Source organism: Pieris brassicae, chromosome 8 (genome assembly GCF_905147105.1).
Source record: "Pieris brassicae chromosome 8, ilPieBrab1.1, whole genome shotgun sequence".
In the NCBI taxonomy this organism is placed as follows: domain Eukaryota; kingdom Metazoa; phylum Arthropoda; class Insecta; order Lepidoptera; family Pieridae; genus Pieris; species Pieris brassicae.
In genome coordinates, this window is record NC_059672.1 from 14,018,418 (window position 1) to 14,036,024 (window position 17,607).

The 17,607-nt window shown below is 32.2% G+C and overlaps 2 protein-coding genes across 2 annotated transcripts; both read right to left on the minus strand.

Annotated features, from left to right (window-relative positions):
• Positions 1–705: 705 nt before the first annotated feature.
• LOC123713722 lies at positions 706–14,474 on the minus strand. Its single transcript, XM_045667544.1, has 2 exons — positions 14,333–14,474; positions 706–2,119 (listed from the first exon to the last, which is right to left on the minus strand). The coding sequence occupies exons 1-2, from the start codon at positions 14,336–14,338 to the stop codon at positions 1,154–1,156; spliced, it is 972 nt and encodes a 323-aa protein (XP_045523500.1). The 5' UTR covers positions 14,339–14,474; the 3' UTR covers positions 706–1,153.
• Positions 14,475–16,164: 1,690 nt separating this feature from the next.
• LOC123713110 lies at positions 16,165–17,493 on the minus strand. Its single transcript, XM_045666617.1, has 3 exons — positions 16,957–17,493; positions 16,758–16,872; positions 16,165–16,594 (listed from the first exon to the last, which is right to left on the minus strand). Exons 1-3 carry the CDS (start codon positions 17,316–17,318, stop codon positions 16,325–16,327), a joined length of 747 nt encoding a protein of 248 aa, XP_045522573.1. The 5' UTR covers positions 17,319–17,493; the 3' UTR covers positions 16,165–16,324.
• Between the last annotated feature and the right edge of the window lie 114 nt (positions 17,494–17,607).

The window sequence follows — 17,607 nt, forward strand, 5'->3', positions numbered from 1 at the left end:
AATGACAGTCTAGAGAAGTGACATTGACATACCAATATAATTTGTCCTAGATCTAGAACTAGCATAGAAATTAGAAACTTAATTTAAATGAGAAATTAATAAATAGGTTAAGTTTTTACTTAGCGCTAATAATGTTAATGTTAATGTTAATTAATTAAAAATAATGCGTAAAATGGAATGTCTGCAATGTTTGTTTTTACGTAGGTTGGGAGTATTTTACTTTAGGGCTTGATTGGTATAGTTTTATCGTTCGTCGACATTTATCATCGATAGAAGTTAAATATCAAGCGGTATTTTTTTAAATTTATTATTATTGTATTAAAAAAAATTTTTTTTTCATTGTTCTAGTAAATAAGCTGTAAATATTTTCGATGTCCTGGTAGAGAAAAATAGTATGTTTAGGCTGTGTTTCGACATTTTTCTGATTTTGTTTATATAATTCTCATAATATATCAAAGATAATAACATAGAAAATTTTATCCATGTCACAATAAAGTGTAGATTTTATGACTGTAATATTTTCTTTAGTTTAAGACTTAGTTTATTATGTAGTTAGGATTTTGCAAGTTATAGCTACTAATACTGTTTCCTTTAAGATTAATAAATAAATAATATTTTCTTCAAATGCTATATTTATAAAAAAACCTAAAAATGTAAGTATGTATTTAAATAATGCAACCACATAAATCTTTCGTTTATTTTCATAAATACTAAAAACAGATCAAACTTAACCTAAAATAATTAATCCGCGCACTCACTTACATACAATTAAAACTTTCGAGCTAAATAACTTATGCTTAGAAAAAAAAAAATAAGTACTGCCTTTATGCATTCATTTTATGCATACAATGTTATCATTTGCGTATTAAGAACCAAAGACAACCTTCTACGAAAACATAGTGCCGCGAAAGTTTTAAAAATATATATTCACTAAACAAATCAATCACAATGTTTTTACATAGCTTAACTTAACATTAGCGAACACTAAAACTGGTTCGGCGTTGTAATGCCAAAAAATAATTTACAAAACCTTTAAAAAAAAGGTTATAATTGGCTTCAAAAATGAGTATAATTTTATAAAATGTTAACCGACCCATACAAAAATGTTCGCTTATCACTAGTAACGGCAGTGGTAGTTGCAAATCAGCCTGTATTACTTCCGTAAATCCACAGTTTCAAATCCTGACTCTGATATTAATTTAGGCGATGAGATTATCGGCGGATTTTCTCTAGATAACGACAACTTTTTATGTCTTGGAGGTGGAACAGGTGCGGGAGGGGCAGCTTTGGATTTTAACAAGCTCTTTATTCTCACACCACCTCCATAGAAGTACAAGTAGACTCCCGCAAGCAATACCAGAGCGATGAGAAGCGTGATGATTGCCACAACGACGCCGTACCAAGCGCTTCCAGATGTTTCTTCTGGGATTGGCGTAGTGGGGCGTCTGCTGGGTGGTACATAAGTGGGCCTCGGCCGCTTCGTCGTTGTGGTGAATTTATCGCCGATAGCAATATCTGCACATGCTCTGAATTCTTCTTGAGGACCACACCCAACTGCTCCTGTACCATTTGCACATGTACCCCAATTGTTACCAGCAATATACCTCCATTGCAGGATGCAATGTGAACATTCCAAGCCATCTGGCAGCTGGTACTTCATTTCGTAAATTTTATTACCTTCTCTGGGGTAGTACTTTGAGTCATCTCTCCCGTCGAGTAAAAGTACATGTTTGTCTAAACAATCTTGTTCACCTCGAGGGTCTTCGCAAATGCGAAACTCAAAGAATCCGTTATGACTTGCAGTTAATTCGATTTTAATAATGATGACGTCTCTGGGAGCATATTTGCGGACAATGACACCTTGACCAAAGCGACCTCCTAGTTCGTGCGCACGTGGTTTAGGCGCATCCCAAGCGTCACCACAAACTCCGCATTTACCGTTGTTCCTGTTCCATTGTCTGGTGAAACCCCCGCAGTAGAGTTCGTGGTCATTGTAATTGTGTGGTGTATCGAAGCCGAATCGCCAAGCAGTGGCGCGTGAAGGAGGTTCTATTAGTCTTCCATGCCCCCTCACTTCTACGATCAGGATGAAAGCTACTGTCAATCCAGACCATATTATCTGTAAACAAGAATAACTTTATGTTAAAAAAGTATTTCGTAACCTGCGTAATTTATTTAGCCTTGGAGTAAGAAAACCAAATAAAAGAATACGTATTATGTTTATATTTTTCTTTAGAGTTATTGTCACATCTTCTCACGACATGCCGCGATCAGAAGGATTCATTATTAGTGGCATGAATAATGCATTATGTACAATATGTACAGCTTCATGAAGACAAATCGTTTGTAGCCTAATTTCAATTACCATAATTAAATAATTATTATGTCTTATAGCAATATAATATCTTTGGCTGTCGTATCAAGTTAAGATAGTTTTGAAGCAATGGCTTACTTAATAAAGCTTAATCCGCAACTAGGCATTAAAGCGACCCAATTTACACGGTATTTAAGATTATGTAAAAAACCTAATTCTGAATATTTACTTTCGCGATTTCGTAAGTTGATTTCTCATGGTACATAATCTTGAGAATCAGATTGTATTAAAATGTATGTTAAGTAATTAAACAAATTATGGAAGCTTTTTGACTGATTTTAATAGATTCTCAACTCAATCAGATTTTTTCTATATCACGTATAGAACATAAATTAGAAATATTTTACTAATGCTTAGACGTAAAATTTTAATGTTTGTAATGATTAATAATTTAGAATGCCACTATTCTTAACGTAAATAAGTATTATTTGAAAATAATAAATGTCTAGAAGCCCGCTATTAAAAAATAAACGAGTAAGAAATAAAGCCAATTGCGTGTGGAGAGAAGTCATCGACATGAGCCCAACAAATGCAAAAATATTCCACGATCTCTGGTTTCACCATGTTCAACTCAGCATTACTATTCAGTCTTAAAAACCAAGCCACGATTAACATCTACGTGAATCTTTAACCCCGGCTTGAATTACCGTTAATTATGTGCAGAAACTTCATTACAGACTTCTGTTTACATGCACTTCATTAGTATTTTGGAACAAGTTGATATTTATGTTTAATAATAATTTTTATATACAAATATAATAGTTGTAGGTAATATCTTATTGGGTTAGCATGTATTTAGATATAGGTTTTGATGGTTCAGTTATCCACATTGTTAGCAAACATATATAGTCATTTCTGTTTCCATCTTTAACCAAAGATAATGCGTAATGCATACGACTATAATTATTATACAGTATTTTTACTTTTTCTTGAATATTCTTTACAAAAACATTGTCATATACTTATAGAAATTTTACTAAGTGTGGTCGTACCTTGCGATTTCATACTATTGTAGAAAGTAAAAACGTTATAATGTCATGCACGCAATGTACCACAATCTATCATTTATTGTTATTACTTTGACAAGCTACATAACAGCTACTCGGTGACTTCACATGGGAGTAGATTTAGTGTAAGTATCGTAACCTAACGGGCAAAATGGCATCAGTAATATAACTATTACTCGATAAAATCATAACTTTGTTTGGAAAAATATATACCTTATATAAAATTCTTAAGTCTAGCCATAAATACTGAAACAAAGTAAAAAAATATATTTTGCATATAACATTGATTACTTTTGTAGTGTATAAGTTTAATACATAAATATAAAACAATTTTAAATATTAAAAGCTTATTCGAAGTGGTCTCCATTGGCTGCAATACAGTCCTTTAAACGTTAAGGTTAGATATCAATAGAAGCACGCACTCCATGGAAAAATTCTTCACTGCCAATCGTACGGATTGTGTTAGGAACCAAATCTCTCTCTCTCTATTTTAGGTACTCTCTAAAACTGACTAGACGACAGCCAGTCTTCAGCTCTGATGAAGTCCGAAACATTCGTTTCCAAGCAAGACTGCGAAGATTGAGCTTTATGATCCCGAGCCGATTCTTGCTGGAAGGACCATTCTTGGTTATTGAACATGGTGTTGTTAAGGGGCTTCACTACTTTCTCAAGAATGGTATCTTGATATACTTGTGCCGCGGTTTTGATACGTTTTTCATACAAGTATAGCTTAGCACTCCTTCATAGCCAATACCCCACCAAACCATCACTGAAGTCGGATACATTAATGTATTAAATGTATTAATTTCTTCACGAAATTATTAGTGACTTGATCCCATGGCTTTGCGTTGTGATGTAGTCATTCTGAATCTTTTATCGCAATTCCTACGGACAGTGTTCGGATGAATATAATATTATAAATATTATATATAATAAAATTAAGTGTCTTTAAGTGAGTTTCACTATCGGTCGTCGAGGCACTATCGGCTTCGACGTCCGTCGTTCCACAATTGAGCGTTTTTTGTGGCAGTCTATGACATGCATTACCAATATGTGAAACCAGATGCCCACTGAAGTGTTTCTGAACACTCACTACAACTTAACAAGCTCGCCTTTTTTTAAAGGGGCTAGAGACCTTCTTCGCCCTCTTTTTTTATAGAAGTGCTATAAAAAAATACTCATAGATATTTTAGAAAAGTTTTAGACTTGTGCGTTTTGGAAGTTTAAGACTTAAGATTAGTGCTCAAATATAAATTATGAAGGTTTATAAAAATAGATAACACTTAGTAAAGTAAAACCAAAAGCTTTGTGAAATAAATAATGCTACGCATACATTATCAGTATTTGACGGACGTGATTAATTTTGCCGCCAGACGGTGTTGCCACACTTCAACAACAATTGGTGTTTGGCAAGCGGTCAGTCGGTACGTGATGTACATGCAAAACAAGATTTATGGTTTCAATAAATACTAAAACCTTCAATTAGACAGAAGAAGAACAGAAACTTGAGTGTTTTCCACGATAGATTTGCCGAACAAAACACATTCAAAAACATTTACAGAATTCACATAGTAGTTTTTATTTAGATTTTCACGGGAAGGATAGCGCTACAAACAACAACAGGGACGCTTTTACACTATATAAAACTAATTGCTTGATAAAATTTTAATTAATTATGAATAAGGGATTTTCGTTAACATTTCCGAAACGACATTGTTATTTCTAAATCTATACTATCTAGTAAACAAATCTATATTATGTTTTAGCACGTATTTAATAGAAATCGAACCATAATGTAGCGGACAAAGAATACGTCATAAATGCTATATTCTCAATATATAATTTGTATGCGTGAAATGCCGCTTTCGTGGTGAGAATCGCTTATGAAAGTGAAAACGACCCCGACCGATTTATTAAGTTCAATGATATGTAATTATAGACATTAGGTTCAATGGTCACCAAATAATCTATTTTATCATTACATTATCATTATTTGTTTAATGAAATTTGTGAAACTGACGTAAGGCCTGTCTGTGTACCTATTTACCTGTTGGCAGAAAGAGTTCTGAAGAGAATGTTGTATATTGTATAAACAATAGTATAAAATATAATACATGTCACTGCGATGCGTACTTAAACTGTTACTTTTTCTCATCGCATAATGTCCTTTCTTTCTTAAACAATAACAGACTTTTCTTGTTCAACCTAATACTTATGTATAACAGCAGTCTCAGTAATTTTTGAAAGAAATTGTTCAATTCTAGTTGCACAAATAAAATTCTAATCATACTGCGTCGCTTGCTTAAAAATATACCGAATTCTATTGGTGTGGCACGCAGTTTTTTCATTCTGTTTTTGATATATATTCTTGGAGCCATCCTAAGATCCGTTTTGATTAACATTTAAAACATGTTAAATGTATCAGAAAACTTGTTTAAGCGGTCACAAATAACGTAATGAAGATTCTTGTGTTGTGTGGGATGTTTTGACGTATGTGTATCAAAAACGATAATAATTAATAATTTATGGTAAATTAGATAAAACAAGTTACATATGTCATGGCTATATGATAATTAACGAGGAAACGACTAATCGAATATTTTTTTATATACTTAAATCGACTAATTACTGCTTTTTGTAACCCTAATTAAAAAGGAAAATCAAGTAAATTATTGTATTTGATTTGACATGTATTGAGATGTTATATTATGGCTTTTAATCAAATCCAAAGATAGATTTCTGTATCTCTTTCGTGATCATTTCTGTTATCTAATAGGTGATCGGCCTTCTGCGACTGACGCACGCCGTCGACTTTTATGAGTTAAAAGCCGGTTTCCTCAAGATGTTTTACTTAACCGTAATAAATAAATCAATCACGCTACAACCTTTTTTAGGTCTTGGCCTCAGATTTCTGTATCTATTTCATGATCATTTGTTAAACTAATAGGCAATTAGGTGATCAGCCTTCTGTGCCTGACGCACGCCGGCGACTTTTGGGTCTAAGGCAAGCCGGTTTCCACGATGTTATCCTTCACCGTTCGAGCTAATGTTAAATGCGCACATAGAAAAAAACCATCCAGGTGCACAGCCGGGGATCGAACCCACGACCTTAGGGATGAGAGACTCACGCTCAAGCCGCTACACCAATACTGCTCGCGCTTTGGCTAATAATACATTTTGTTTTAACGTAATTCACATTTAATTTTGCGAATAGGTAACTACGTAGTTATTATAAATTCATGTAACTATTATTTTTATACATATAACTATATTTATTGTTTTTTTTTTAAATAATTTATGCATCTATACATCACAAGTGAAAGTTACCAACTAATGAAAGCTTGTTCTCAAGTTACATTCTACATTTTTTTGTTGATAACATAATTGAATTTTCGTCGAAGTTCGGTCGTTTATTTCTGTTTCTCTGACAGACTTATTAATTCCCAGCTCATAAGATACAATAGATACTATAAATATAAGATTTAAAAAGTTATTATAAGTTACTCTGGTACAAGCAGTTTAGTAGATTGTACTTTTACAGTATTTTTCATGTTTCTGCCGTTAGTTTTGTTAAGCCTTAGATTTTAAATAAACGATTACAACGTATCTAGAGGATCAAGTCCAATTGCTCCAGTGAGTCATGTCTGGCCTGTGCATTACGAGATAATTATTAAGCCAAGCACGGACGAAAAATCGTGAAATTAAATATAATATTTGAGATTTATATATTTTACAGACTGACTGCAAACATATGATTACAGGCTTAAATTATATACTTACCACAGAGAAAATTGTAATACAAGTTTCTCGAGAAGAAAGGTACCAATTGTGAAACAAATGCAAATTGCCGACATTAGAAACCGATAATTCCTATGTTTCAACTTATTTAACTTAGTACATAAACATTGTTTACAATATAACATACTTATGTATTACTATCGCGTCTTTGAAGAAGTTAATTAATGATTTTTAGCCCCCTCTCATCTACTCTAATAAAGTTAATTTTATTAGAATAACTATGCAACCCAATGGAAGTATCAATTTTTTTTTTTAAATTTGTTTTTATAAAATATTTAAAAAAAATAGCAGTAAATATAGTATGCTATATATAAAATATAGCAGTGTTTTTGCCGTAAAACTCATGAGGTACAACAGTATAATGCAGCCTTTATTTAAGATCCTTACTGTAGCTAAAATGAAGTACATATATATGTTTGTAGGTTCTATAGTTCGATTCTTAGCTTTTTATAAATATTCAATCGCCTAAAATTTGGTTTGGTTTGACCTCTCTTACTACTAAAGACGCACAGATAATTAAGCATTTACTACTATTATGCATTCTCTGGTGTACTAAACACGGCATTAGCAAATGAGTGAAAGCGAAACGACGTTATAATCGTGGGAACAATTTAAAAATACCTCAGAAGGTTAATAACAAAAATATAATGGACTTAAGCTGTTTATATCACGTGGAATTAAGACAGCGGAACAAGATCGCGGAAACAACATGAGCCATTATAAGTATTATGTTATGTAGGTTATTTATAAATAACTAATAACTTTCGGTTTTGTCTTTAACAATTATATAAACAGAGAAGTGTTGGTTTAGTGGCTTCAGCGTACTCTTCTGAGGTCGATGGATTTTCTGTCTATGTACATTTAACACTCGGTCGTACGGTAATATATATAATATTGTGAGGTAACCGTCATGCCTTAAATCCAAAAATCGACTACATGTTTCAGACAGACGGGTCACTGGTCTATGAAATAAAAATGATCAAAAAAACGTACACACTGATGTCAAGACCTATATAGAGTTTGTATCATAATCCGCTGGATTATTATTTTTCTAAATTAATATAAGCGTTATTGTGTAAAAGAAATCTATATAGGCCTTAAAACACAACAGGGCTGAATTGCAGTTTATTGTAGAATTAGCAATGTGTGAGTGAGTGAGTCGCGTTATAATTCCGCAATTTAGCTATAGTTGAAAGGAAGGTCAAAAAAGTAATAAGTTTGTAGTCAATAATTAACGTAAAGTAACACTTTACTACAAACAAAAATATAAAAGATTTTTTTGTTTGATAAAGTAAAGTAAATATAATATCGAATGTGTATGTAGATCCATGATCAAAACAATCGTTTTGGTATTTTTGGTCAGACATTGGTATCTTATAACTTTTCTAAGTAATTCTCTATTAACAAAATAACAATTTGAAAACTGGGACGCCACAGAGTACCTAAGCTAAGCATTGAGTTATTTAATATGTAATAAAAAAATTACAAATATTAAGACTTCAATAACAGTTCCTAGTCATATTGTGTTCCGAGATTATTTCAGAATTCTTCATAAAATAAAACTAACATTTTGATAAAAGTACCTACGTACGTATTTGAGGCGAGTGTAGTATTTCATTTACTTCATACAGAGTATTCGAACTAATTAAATTATTGAGAAAAATCCATGTCAACAGTGCTTATTATTTACAATTGTATATATTTATATCTTATCTATTATCTATTGTAAATAGATTTTTATCTTTTTAATAATAAATTAGCATCCCAACATAGTTAAGGATATAGCGTGCAATGCGAACCATTGAGCGTGAACAATCCGCTTCCACAAACGTCTGAGACTGTTATAGCTTTCTTTCAGCTGTTTTTATTAATGTTATGTAACTGTAAAAGCAATATATCTATATTCATTACAACGTGTTACAGACAAATTGCATGTGGTTAAAATATTCTTTTTTTTTAGAGAAAATATTCTCTACTAGTTGGGAACAGTTATTACGTATGTCAAATACAGTATATATTTACTATGTCTGTATAAGTGATACTTTTTTCAGTGCACTAATTATTAGATCATGGTAAAATAGAAGCGAAGACCAATAGAGCGATGGGCCGACGGGATCGAGAGGGTAGCTGGAAGAATTTGGGTGACGATGGCACAAAATAAATGAGGGTGGAAGAAGTTGGAGGAGGCCTTCTCCCGGACAGGCGCCGCAAATTAGTTAAATATTTATATCTATTTTTATTAAATGTATGTGAATAAGATGTGGATGAATAAAGGCTTATTAATATTACAAAACAGAAGCGAAGAGTGCTCTATTTAAGATAAAATGACAACCTTGAATGTTATTTTATCATTAAATTCGTCTAGTTGATAGAGCGAGGAGAGAGCCGTAACGCTACTAAGCATATCGCGGTTAAGTCATGATAATGACGAGTCAAAATTCAAAAGTGGTGACCGCAGACCTGGAGCGAGGTATGAATATCTATTAAATTTTGAAATGTGAATCATTTAGTTGTAACTGCAATGACTCACTCAACGAATTATGCAGGCTTAGCAGCGGAACAAAAAGTCCAATGTTTCCGGAATTTGAAAGATATATTTCAACTTTAAATGTCTATGGTTTTCACATATTATTTTAATTATATACAAATGTTAATAAATCAGACAGAATGAAAAGCTGGGACATAAGAGACAAGACAAAATAAGAAGACTTAAATGGCGATGGGCTGGACATATGATAAGAGGAAAGGACAAATGGAGTAAAATTTTGAAACACGATGGTACCCTAGGGAAGGCAAAATGAGTAGAAGAAGACCTCAAAATAGATGGGAAGACGACATCAGACAAGTGGCAGGAGTGATGTGGAATAGAGTGGCCCAAGAAAGAAATGAATGGAAAAGATTGGAGGAGGCCTTTGCGGACTGGCAAACAGATCTGCAGAAGTCAAGCAAGATCCAAATATTAGAATAGTTTTTTTCAACCTTCTAATATCTAGTTTAATGTAATGATCTATGTGTATGTGTGTCGATCTGAATAAAAGGCTATATTATTATTATTTAACTTACCAGTTCGGCGCCGACTTTAAATTATATTTGCAATAGCCGTTACGTAAAATGTATGAGCAACGGAAGTTGGGAAAACAGTGTTATTTAACTTGTACAATATTTACAATTAATTTTAACTTCAAGATCCGAAGTTTCCGGTCTCAATATAAATTATTATACTTATAATCCTTTCTATATATATATGTATATATATCTATATATAACACCTACTTTCCGTTGCCAATTATTTAATAGTTCGTTTAAAATAATTACTAAGTGGCTTATATTATGTATAATTCAATACGCAGAGTTTCTTAAGTATGGTTAATTACTACTAATGGCACAGCAATTCTGTTTCAATAGCAGTTTCATGTCCAAGAAGATCAATTTTGAACTATGAATAAAAATAAACTAAATGCAGTTTAATCAATGGAAGGCCTTAAACACGTTTAATTAATTTTTAACGTGATATGTTATCTTTTAGCATTGGATACCAGAATCGCATAAAAATTTAAGTTTTGGGACTCAGTCGTTGCTAGTGGAGGAATTTGCGATGTGGCTTTATTGTGGCTCCAGCACAACTGGGGCGTAAATATTGTACAAGTCAATACAAATACAGGATTTAAAGACTTAATTAGGTTTGAATAAAACAACCGGTCTGGATAAGATCTCAAAGCAGACAGCCAGCTACCAAACGGAGTAATCTCTATCTCAGTTAACATATGATGACATCACTGTCTTTAGTATTATGTTAGCATTAAGACTTACATCTTAGGGGTATAACAGTACGTATTGGTACAAATAAAATCCTTGTAATCCAGGCTAACTGGTACAAAGAAAACATTAAACAAATAAATTAGTTAAGAAACATTAAGTAAGTAAATTTATGATACATACTTATTGTCACATTCCATCTGTACGAAAATATCTGTGATTTTAAACAAAAATAAGCGATCAACAGTAATAGAAGTTTTTTAGCAGTGGGAATAACGCATATTTATTATATGCTTAAAAACTACCATTAAATTCAGCCTCGCGTGATTTTGCTAATGAGTTTGCGTTTTTAAAATAATCTCTGATTATCAATTACCTAGCTAGGGAAATATGTTTAAAGATGTATCTAACGAATCGAAAAAGACACTATATTCAAATTTATTTATGATTGTCAATATTATTTATGATGCTCGTTAGTACCTTTAAAGTGAAATTCCCGTAGATCCTGCAAACACATAAGACAGCCAACTTTGTTTTATAGATCAGATTTAGATAATAATTGCTTATTTGAATAAAATCCTTTAGCGGATATGTTACACAATAACAACTGTTAAGAAATTGTGGTCAAGAGAGACAATGACTTCTTTCGAGTCTCCTCTGAGAAAAGATGAAACATTAATTTTCTTAAATCACCTCTGGACTTCTTGGTTTTTTTATAGGGGATGTCATGAGGTTACCAAAACAAAGTTAGGAAGTAAGTTGCTACATAATAGGGATGTGTTCTTATAACACAATTATTATGTTCATAATACATAAACAAATTAAGTACAATGAAACAAAAAAAAAACAATCCCACACTAATATAATAAGAAATTAAAGTTCCGCAATTAAAATTTTAAGTCTATAATTCATTCAAAGTCAAAAATAATTTATAACATGTATATCATAGACCTAGCATTTCCGTCCACGTGACCATATTTGTGTCCCTAACAAAAATTACTATTTTCGTTATAGTGTTATTGTATAACATAGTATTATATACATATCTAGAAGTTATGTATGACTGTACTTTAAAATCTACTACAGTCTCCAGCTCGATACGGTTTATCTTCATATTTATATTAATGAATTATTTTATGTATATATAACACATGTAATCGGGTCACAACACAGGTATCCATATTTTAATTTTCTTTCCTTAGACAAGTATACGATCAGTATTCTGTACCTACAAAGCCTGCAAAGATTACTCAGAAGCTTACGTATCGGACCAACCAAATCACGTGCATAGATCTACATTTACACGATTTCTTACTTATGGTCCTGAAACCTGGGCGCTTAGCAAGGACGAGCCTGCTTAGAGCGGAAAAGAACTTTAGAACCATAAGGTCCTTACTCACAATCGGTGGCAAGAGAAACCCCCGGTAGACTGCGTTAGTGGGATGGGCTTGACACGGAGCAAGAATATTAAGATGTTTTAAGTTCGACGCAAGAGCACGAGATAGATGGCGATAGCGACAGATACTTGCTAGGCTAATGCCGTAATGATGATGACATTTGCACAATAAAATTTGGAATTCCTGAATTATACCTTATTTACAATTTACAAGTGTGGTGCAATGCGACGTGCAAAGGCCGCTGTCGTAACGCTTTCTTCGCCATTGTCTTACCACAATGAATATAAGATTTCACACGAGAATATATTGTTTCATTTTAAACCAGTTTTTCTTAAACATTTAAATGGAAGCCGATTTACAACTTTCTAAGTTTGATTAATAAATATGATATTCTAATAACCAACTGGTTAATTATTCGTGTTTCTAGAAATATTATGAACAGAATTTGTATTGTAAACTATCAGCTTTACCGGCATACGTTACAATATCAGTTAAAAACGTGTAAAACTAAGAGGGATGTTTTCTTTATTTTTTTTACACTAACACATTTTGCCGTGTGTACGACGGCATACTCGTATGCGTGTGTACGTTTGCCTCTTTGCACTCCTAACCTTGTATTATATTGTGATGGTTCTTCGGCAGGCCATCGAATTTTTGGGTTCCTACATGATCCCCGGCTGTGTACTAATGGACTTTTTTGTCCAAAACTGCTCTTGAATAGTTATTCAATAAAATAGTGTCTTAGCAATAAAAATACACTTCTCCCTTCACACTTAACATTTGTGTAAAAATTAGTAATAAATAACTCTATTATGAGTAGAGTTGATAATTTACCATATACTTGGAAATTCAGTGCAAGATTCTTTAGGCCTTTCATCTGTATCGTTTTAAGGTAATTTTCTACATACCTTTAAGGTTGTTTACCTCAAAGATGAGAACTTGTTAAGGTATAACGACTTGTAAACGATAAGACGGTTTCTAATTAATGCCAAATAAAACTTTGCATGTATGAAAATCTTACTCGCATGGTGAAAAAAGGAAAATGTTACTGGGAATTCTTATCCCATTTTATTATCCTTCAGAAACAAAACACAGCGCTAAGTTTGACTTCCGTATAACAAAAACACATTCGATTAATATTTAGACTTGTTTCTAAATCTTTCCCTAGAAGCGTGTCGTGCTTTTGGAACTCTACAATCTACGTTTAATGAGCATTTCAGTTACACTGTAGTAGATATATATCTGTAAATAACATGTTTCAGTAGAAATAGGTAATATAAAATTTAGTTGTTAGTATCAATTCGAAGTTGGATGTGTGACAGACATTTGTAAGGCTATTGTGAGCACGATATAAGTTTTGTGGGTAATTTAAAAATCGTGTCATAGTAATCATATTTCGTTAGTAATAGGATGCTTTAGCTTTGTAAACGATTTATTTTGTCACAGATTAAAAAACATCCAATTAAAAATTACGATACTATGTTTAGTATTGCTCATGATATTAAATGATATGTATTTAGTAATTTTGTAAGATAAACTGAATGGCAATTAAAAATGCATCACAGTATCCGTATGAATCCTTTAAGAGCAGCACTAGGCTAGTGATTGAGGGTTCTCGCTCTCAACTCCAAAGTCGTGGGTTCAAATCCCAACAGCGAACCAATTGTCGTTTCGTAAAGGAAACCCATAAATCGAATACCAAAACGTCGATGATAGGCACATTTATAGAGCCTAGACAGAACAATGATCAATTACAGATGTAGAAATCTTAGAGGTGTTTACATACAATACTTCCAGTAGGATTGATAAATTTTATACCTACTATAACAGGTAATATATAGGCTTAATATACTTGTTTTCGCCAAAACCATTTGTTAATTAATATATTAATCTATTCTATTAACGAAACAAGTTCTACTTTGCTAAAAACCAATTTATTTCAATGCCACGAAATAAGTTAATGCACTTCTGATAAAGAAATAATAATACAAAAAGCTTACTTTCATATTTAGGCTTTCTCGTATCCACTATCATAAAAATTGCCACACCACTTTCTTTTTAGGAATTCAACTTAATCACAACACGGAACTGGTTCTTATTTGACGGCGAACACGTCTCACCACATCGACGGTCACCAATCAACTGGTGAAAAAAATAAAAATGTAAATAACACTTTCTCAAACGACCGCGTTTTTGAAACTGTCTCTCTAACATCATGGGGTTTTGCGTTACGTAGGTTATGCTGATAATATAACAATTATAAAATCTAGGGCAATAGATTTATTTTCCAAGGCAGCGTAAACCTTTGCCGTGGCTTTGCATGAACGAGTTTCATAAATATGGACTTCGCCTTTCACTTTTGCTTTCCCAAAAGGAGCAAAACTTTAGTATTTAAATAGTTATCAGTAATAAAATTATCGATTGATATAATTAGTTCACGAATCTTGAAATATTAAATCCTCATCCAGATAATACATATCTTGGGAAAAGTTGCAAGTAACAATATTAAAAATGGTTTGAAGAACATAAAATTACATTTTCCTCTTTAATGTTAACAGGCAATACCATTTGGAATTTATACGGAATGCAAGTATCGAATTCACATAGTTCTTAATGAATCAGAATTTTGTAAACAGATTCTCAGTCGAACTAATTCATAATAAATCTTCTAGTTATAGTTTATTATAAAACAGGACAACAAACACATCATGTAGTAGATAATGAATTAAATATCAAGCTTCTATAAAAGATAGGTGTATAATCTTGAATTATGGATTCGCTAAAGTAAAACAGACCCAAGTCAGTCGAGGGAGTAAATGTATATTAATTTAAAGGTATAAGCTAGGTGTGCAAACAAAGGGAATAAACAAGATGTCCTTGAATAAACAGGTGCCCGCTATGCTACGATTCTACTCTATAAAGAAACTGTTAAATTATATTTCTTCCGGCGGCCCATGACTTTGTTCACGTGGAATTAGGATAAAGCTATTTACTATCTAATTCTTTCTATCAATCTGTCTTTATATGACATTAACACTTAAACCTCCGAATCAAACCACAAAAAATTACTCTATTACAAGCAAATAAGTACATTCTGATTTTCTTGAAGTTCTAGCACAATTCTATAGATACACGCTTACACAGCAACTATTATCACGGTTTTATTTCCCTGAATAATAATATTATATTCATTTTCAGTGTGAAGATACAAGGTATTTCACCCATTGTTCTGAATGTTTACATTCTCTCATTATTTCCGATCATTTATAAACAATGTAACTGAAGTATCGAGATTTCGAATAACCGCGCCTATAACGGATGAACAATTTTTTTAGTCTTTTAATTTATGAGGTACGATAGTTAAATTACATTTCGTTTAACAATATTAAAATTCAGATACATATATAGATCAGACAAGTTAATCAGCATTCATAAAACGAGTATACTGACTCAGAAAATATCAAGGTTTGTGTAAATAGATAGCTACTGTTTGTCTTAAGTGTGAATTATAGTTTCAGTACCGAATTTTTATATTCGTGTATCGTGTATTGTGTATTGAGTTAAATTTGACTCTGATTTAAAGAACTCTCGGCCTCAGGAATACAGTTTTCCGTAACACCTCAACTTCCTAGTTCCGCCATATTTAAATGACTCTCACGTATGTCCGAACGTGATTGTTAATTCCTACGTTTGTTTTGCTAAAATATTCATTATTTTTATTTATAAAACAATAAAAAGGTGTTAATTCTTTTGGGTTTCTTCAAAAAGCGATCACATGTTATATGTTTTTTTTAATGTATTAGTATTTTCATAGTTATTTAATAACAGTCAATTTACTTAAATGAAATTTATTTGATCAATTGGAAATGTTTTTTAAGGATAGGTTTTTAGGTTATAGCAAATATTTTAATGTTATTTCTTATATGAATACCTTACAGGATGCATATTCATATAAAAAATGTACATATAACAATTAAATATAAATAATTTATTTACACCTTTGCCCTTACATTATTCTGACTTAATTGCCGTAGATACTTCAATTTAGCCCAGACACCCTGGCACATCCTATTTAGACGCTTATCATTAGTAGATCTAGCAAATGCTGCAACCTGTCTAACAATCTGTCTCGATAACTTTAAGTTCCCCTTCTGGGCAAATGCCAGTGCTGAATATAGTTTACTACGAGCAGCAAGGCTTTCATCTCCAAGCAATTGTGATAGTCTATATTGTCTAACAGAAATTCTGCCGGCTTCTTCAGCCTGAAAAGGAAAAAATTGTCTTAATGTTATACATTATTGAAAATAATTTTTAATATTTATTAGTGATGATGTGATTTTCCGTGTAGCATGTCTGCAGAAGTATGCTATAAGGAAAATTATAATGGTGCTTAGATAAGGATAGTTAGGATTTTACTTTACTTACACAGTGCTCAAAGTAGTCACCTAATGCAGAATATGCTCCCCCTAGAGTAGATAGCCATGCAAATGCATTTTCTATTTCAATCTTACTCCATACTAAATATGAAACTCTTTCATTCCTGCAACAAATAGAATAAATGGTATATAAATATGTTAGAAAGAATTTGATATATGTAACTATTTGTATATGTAACTTTTCTTACCAAGCATAGTCTAGAATTTCTTTATCAGGCGGTTCTAGTATTAATTTTAAAAAACTTGTCTCACTCTTGTTAGCACTTAGTTCGAATAAACTATTAATATTTCTCCTAAAAAGTTTAGAATTTGCACATACTTTCATGAAGGGTTGTAGGTATAAAGCGCTTAGGATAAACTTCAAACTTTTACAACGCCGTCGTGTGTCGTCATTATTTCCGACTTCTGTATTGATTTTTATTGTAATCCTTAAATCGCCAAAGGAACTTAATAACCTTAAATAACTATTTTCTTCAGAGAAACTAACACACTCTTCGGTAACATAAATAATGAGAAAAGGAGTGTGAAAGAGGTCTACTTTGATCTTCATTGTATTTAAACGGTTGTTATTAATATCGGTTTAATTTTTAAATTTCCACATATCTTGATGAGTCTTATACTAGCAAAAAAGTTAAAATTATAAATAAAACAAAACATGAAATAAGCTTGTCACTCAAGATTAAATTTACGAAAAATGTTACTTGTCATACATTAATAAATGACAGTTGGTTTATCATCCTATACAATATGTACTCCTAGCCTCCAATGCATTATGCAAAGGTTCAAGTCATAGGTATGCCGTATGACTAAAAGTGTCAGGGTTCCCAACGTAAGGAGAT